The sequence below is a fragment of the Coregonus lavaretus genome (assembly GCF_964263955.1).
Source record: "Coregonus lavaretus genome assembly, contig: HAP1_SCAFFOLD_2395, whole genome shotgun sequence".
Classification (NCBI taxonomy): domain Eukaryota; kingdom Metazoa; phylum Chordata; class Actinopteri; order Salmoniformes; family Salmonidae; genus Coregonus; species Coregonus lavaretus.
This window is the reverse complement of record NW_028162777.1, coordinates 57,900-64,091: the sequence shown is the minus strand read 5'-3', so window position 1 is coordinate 64,091 and position 6,192 is coordinate 57,900. Positions and strand designations below refer to the sequence as shown.

General features: G+C 43.9%; 1 protein-coding gene across 1 annotated transcript in view; it reads right to left on the bottom strand.

Annotated features, from left to right (window-relative positions):
• Positions 1–2,290: 2,290 nt before the first annotated feature.
• LOC311118867 (kremen protein 1-like) overlaps positions 2,291–6,192 on the bottom strand; it is a gene marked incomplete at its 3' end in the record, with an annotated part of 54,353 nt that continues 50,451 nt past the window's right edge. Inside the window, exons 3-4 of the mRNA XM_084193632.1 lie at positions 2,523–2,614; positions 2,291–2,304 (exon numbers count right to left, since the gene is read on the bottom strand). Coding sequence (XP_084049758.1) covers positions 2,291–2,304; positions 2,523–2,614 — 106 coding nt within the window. The remainder of the gene's footprint in view (positions 2,305–2,522; positions 2,615–6,192) is intronic.

The window sequence follows — 6,192 nt, the reverse complement described above, 5'->3', positions numbered from 1 at the left end:
CTTGGAGTTTGCCAAAAGGTACCTAAAGGACTCAGACGATGAGAAACAAGATTCTCTGGTCTGATGAAACCAAGATTGAACTCTTTGGCCTGAATGCCAAGCGTCACGTCTGGAGGAAACTTGGCACCATCTCTACGGTGAAGCATGGATGTTTTTCAGCAGCAGGGACTGGGAGACTAGTCAAAATCGAGGGAAAGATGAACGGCGCAAAGTACATAGAGATCCTTGATGAAAACCTGTTCCAGAGCGCTCAGGACCTCAGACTGGGGCGAAGGTTCACCTTCCAACAGGACAACGTCCCTAAGCACACAGCCAAGACAACGCAGGAGTGGCTTCGGGACAAGTCTCTGAATGTCCTTGAATGGCCCAGCCAGAGCCCGGACTTGAACATCTCTGGAGAGACCTGAAAATAGCTGTGCAGCGATGTTCCCCATCCAACCTGACAGAGCTTGAGAGGATCTGCACAGAAGAATGGGAGAAACTCCCCAAATACAGGTGTGCCAAGCTTGTAGCGTCATACCCAAGAAGACTTGAGGCTGTAATCGCTGCCAAAGGTGTTTCAACAAAGTACTGGGTAAAGGGTATGAATACTTATGTAAATGTGATATTTCAATTTCTAAAAACCTGTTTTTGCATAGTCATTATGGGGTATTGTGTGTGGATTGATGAGGAAATAAAGGCTGTAACGTAACAAAATGTGGAAAATGTCAAGGGGTCTGAATACTTTCTGAATGCACTGTATGTATATATATATATATATATATACATATATATTTTTTGTGTGTAATGTGTATATTTATGTTGTATCATACAGGGCACATTTGGAAAAGAGACCTAGGTCTCAATATGTCTTCCCTGTTAAAATAAAGGATTAATAAAAATGTCATTAAATAAATAAGGACATGCCAGTAGAGAACAGGGGGATACCTAGTCAGTTGTACAACAGAATGCATTCAACTGAAATGTGTCTTCCGCATTTAACCCAACCCCTCTGAATCAGAGAGGTGCGGAGGGCTGGCTTAATCGACATTCACGTCTTCGGCACCCGGGCAACAGTGGGTTAACAGCCTTGCTCAGGGCCAGAACAACAGATGTTTACCTTGTCAGCTCAGGTATTTAAACTAGCAACCTTTCGGTTACTGGCCCAACGCTGCTACCCGCCAGGCTACCCACCGCCCCAACATGCCAGTAGAGAACATGCCAGTAGAGAACAAGCCAGTAGAGAACATGCCAGAAGAGAACATGCTAGTAGAGAACATGCCATTAGAAGAGAACATGCCAGTAGAGAACATGCCAGTAGTAGAGAACATGCCAGTAGTAGAGAACATGCCAGTAGTAGAGAACATGCCAGTAGTAGAAAACATGCCAAAAGAGAACATGCCAGTAGAGAACATGCCAGTAGAAGAGAACATGCCAGTAGAAGAGAACATGCCAGTCGAGAACATGCCAGTAGAGAACATGTCAGAAGAGAACATGTCAGAAGAGAACATGCCAGAAGAGAACATGCCAGTAGAGAACATGCCAGTAGAGAACATGCCAGTAGAGAACATGCCAGTAGAAGAGAACATGCCAGTAGAGAACATTCCAGTAGAAGAGAACATGCCAGTCGAGAACATGCCAGTAGAGAACATGTCAGAAGAGAACATGCCAGAAGAGAACATGCCAGAAGAGAACATTCCAGTAAAGAACATGCCAGTAGATACCATGCCATAAGAGAACATACCAGTAGAGAACATGCCAGTAGAGAACATGCCAGAAGAGAACATGCCAGTAGAGAACATGCCAGTAGAGAACATGCTAGTAAAGAACATGCTAGTAAAGAACATGCTAGTAAAGAACATGCCAGCAGAGAACATGCTAGTAAAGAACATGCTAGTAAAGAACATGCCAGTAGAGAACATGCCAAAAGAGAACATGCCAGTAGAGAACATGCTAGTAAAGAACATGCCAGTAGAGAACATGCCAAAAGAGAACATGCCAGTAGAGAACATGCTAGTAAAGAACATGCCAGTAGAGAACATGCTAATAAAGAACATGCTAGTAAAGAACATGCCAGTAGAGAACATGCCAGTAGAGAACATGCCAGTAGAGGTCAAGCACAGAGGCAATAACACAACACACTGAATGCTGTACTGAGCTCTGCTGAGCTGACTGACTGACAGCTAATTACAGAAATGTAAAAACACAGTGTGACTGACTGACTGACAGTTCACATGGAACAGGCATGCCCGGACACAGCACAGCTGCTGATGGTAGGCAGTTAAGAGACATTCTTCAGGATGATAATAGTTCAGTAAAACGCTTCTGCAGAAGACCTTTAAACGTTTTCATAACTATCTGACACGCCGAGCGACTGACAGAGCCACCGACCGGAGATGAACAGGGCCTCTGGGCTCTCAGGTCAGCCAGGGTGTAACACAGGAACACAGGGCGTTGACTCCAAGACTCTGACGCACACACAAGAACGCACACACACACACACACACACACACACACACACACACACACACACACTCTCTTACTCTGACAGGTGGGTATGTCACAGTATCTCCAGTAGATTCCGTCTTCATGGTCAGCGATGTAACACCATGGCTGGACATCACCGTCAGGGTTCCTGGAGAGGAGAGAGGCAGGGAGGGAGGGAGGGAGGCAGGCAGGGAGGGAGGGAGGGAGGGAGGGAGGGAGGGAGGGAGGGAGGGAGGGAGGGAGGGAGGGAGGGAGAAAACAAACATAAAAAGAGGTTATGTACCAAAAACTGGAGACTGCATATTAAATACAATTACAGAGGAATGCCTGCTGTGCGGAGATTCATTTCTGAGATTGTTTCTGTGTGTGGTGCCAATCATCCACCTACCGCAGCAACCCCCGCTAGCCTGCTTCAGTTGGTATTTTACCCTGTGTTCTGGCCCTCAGAACTGACTATGCATGTCCAGTAGAACCCAGCGTAGACAGAAGGCTCTCAGACAGACAGAGCGATCGATCGATAGATAGATAGAGACAGACAGACAGGGAGGGAGAGACAGACAGACAGACAGACAGACAGACAGACAGACAGACAGACAGACAGACAGACAGACAGACAGACAGACAGACAGACAGACAGACAGACAGACAGACAGACAGACAGAGGAGGGAGAGAGCGATAGATAGAGAGAGAGAGACAGACAGAGAGACAGAGAGAGAGACATACAGAGAGAGACAGACAGACAGACAGACAGACAGACAGACAGACAGACAGACAGACAGACAGACAGACAGACAGACAGACAGACAGACAGACAGACAGACAGACAGACAGACAGACAGACAGACAGACAGACAGACAGACAGACAGACAGACAGACAGACAGACAGACAGACAGACAGACAGACAGACAGAGGAAGGAGAGAGCACACATATCTAGACAGGGGCTTTGAGCAGGTGCTGGTTTCTGTGCATTTTGGTATACTGTCTGTGTGCTACCAAGTGTATTTGTTAATGGTAATACATCACTTACAAAGACTTTGTAAATGGTTTATAAGACATTTATAAACTGTTGATTACACAATGAATAGGTAACAGACACACTTGGGAGTATATTATCGCAGTCTGTGGAACCATCTCTATTAGTGAGTTGCATGAGGCAACCATAAAAACATCCCAGGTCAATGGAGGAAGGCTCGTCTTTAGGAGCACTACTCTTCTCCTTTTCTCTGACTGTTATTGCCTGAGACATATTCCCCCGGGCCTCAGCTATCCCGTTCCAGCCCTATTGTGGGGCGAATTCTGAAGGGCGTTTCCATTGCTTTTTTCTTCTCCTATCAAAAACACTTCCTCTCCTTTCACAGCACAGAAAAAGGTTATTGAGTGAGGGACAGAGGAAACTTTAACCTCTAAGGGATGAAACTGAGTAACTGTAGGCATTAAGGTCTTTGTTTGTCCTCCGTTAGGAGAAAATGATCCCTCTCTTCATCCTAACCATGGGCTCATCTCCCAAATGGCAGCCTAGTCCCTATATAGTGCACTACTTTTGACCAAGGCCCATAGAGCTCTGGCCAAATGTAGTGCACTATGTAGGGAATAGGGTACCATTTAGCACTTTGTTTATTTTATCCATTTAAGGTTGAATATTTTCCCGGTATTTTACAAATGTTCCATCTCGAGAATAAATCACTTTTCTCCCGGGTAACCCGGTGTTTCCCGCCAAAACCGAAAGTGTCATTCAAAAGCATATAAAGCATATAAATAGGCCTATGTCTGGATGTGATTAGAGCATTGATCAAACATTCAAGTCTGATGCTACCTGAGCCTGATGAGCCATACATTAAATACATTTTATGAGCCCAAGCCCAAAAACGCCCAAATGATTGTGCTGTTATACAATACACACAGTATATGATATAGGCTACTGCACATTACGCACGACAGAAAAAACATAAAAGCCCATAGATGTAGTTAGCTATATGCTCTCTTGGGTAAATAAATGAAACTAGCTCCAGTAGGCTAATCTTTTTGAGTGTGGACTTTATTACTGTACTGTATTGTATTATACTGTATTATATGGACTGGAATTACACACCTCGTTCTAACCATGATAAAGCAGGAAGAGAACATGTGATTCTAGTGCAGCACATGAGGCCTACAAAGTTACAAGTATAGGCTAGCGAATTAGATTTACATTTTGACATTTAATAGGGCCTATTTCTATAATTAGTAGGCTGACGCATATACACCTTTTTAATAATATTTTCCCTAATGTTATTAGCCTACCTCCTCTTTCTCTATCTATTGATGCTTCATTCCTTCCTCGCTTTCAACAGTTACATTAAATATGTTTTGTTGTCCGTATCTTCATTCTAATGACATCCTTGAAAAATATAGGACTAGAATTAGAGGCAGAAGGCTTTCACTTCTTTTCACGAAGACTGAATGGTTATGGGTCTGAATAAATAACTGCTGTAGCCTACCGCCATCGGGCGTTCGCTCTTCTTTCAAACTACCTGTGAGTTCTGTTGGCTGCTGTAACATTCAGCAAACAAGAGCATGCATCCCTCTTCGAATAGTCTATTGATATAAGAAATGCAGCAAAAATGTCCAGCAAGCTATTCTGGTCTAGCATTTAGACATTGCATATAATTTAACAGTTCCATTTCACACCATGCTATTCATATAAATAATTTATTATAATTTACTGGCTCCTCGCAGTTATTTATCCCGGGAAAAGGGAGCGGTTTTGGGCGGTAAATCTCGGTAACCAGGTTCCCGCCATTCAACTCTAGTACCATTCCCTAAATATGAACCCCTGGAGGAAATCAGTACCATTCCCTAAATATCAACCCCTGGAGGAAATCGGTACCATTCCCTAAATATGAACCCCCGGAAGAAATCAGTACCGATACAGTAGAGCTACAGGGGTAACTACAGGTAACTGCCAAAATAAAGGAAACACTGACCAAAGTCACATAGAAAGTTATAGATCTATCATTCTCATTGCAAGCAAGTCTAAGAAGCTGTAGATCTGTTCTATGTGCACTATTTCTATGCTTCCCGTTCTTACGTTTCATTTTTGCGTCTTTTACTTTCAGTTTTGTACCCCAGGTTAAAACAGCTGAAAACACAATACTTTTGGTTATGTCAAATATATTACTGAACAAAAATATAAACACAACATGCAACAATTTCAACGATTTTACTGAGTTACAGTTCATATAAGGAAATCATTGAATTTAAATAAATTAGGCCCTCATCTATGGATATCACATGACAGGGCAGGGGCGCAGCCATCGGTGGGTCTGGGAGGGCATCGGCCCACCCACTTCGGAGCCAGGCCCAGCCAATCAGAATGAGTTTTTCCCCACAAAAGGGCTTTATTACAGACATAAATACTCCTCAGTTTCATCAGCTGTCCGGGTGGCTGGTCTCAGACGATCCTGCAGGTGAAGAAGCTGGATGTGGAGTTCCTGGGCTGGCGTGGTTACACGTGGTCTGCTGTTGTGAGGCTGGTTGGACGTACTGCTAAATTCTCTAAAACAATGTTGGAGGCGACTTATGGTAGAGAAATGAACATTACAATTATCTGGCAACAGCTTTGGTGGACATTTCTGCAGTCAGCATGCCAATTGCACGCTCCTTGATATGCCACATCTGTCAGGTGAATGGATTATCTTGGCAATGGAGAAATGTTCACTAACAGGGATGTAAACAAATTTGTG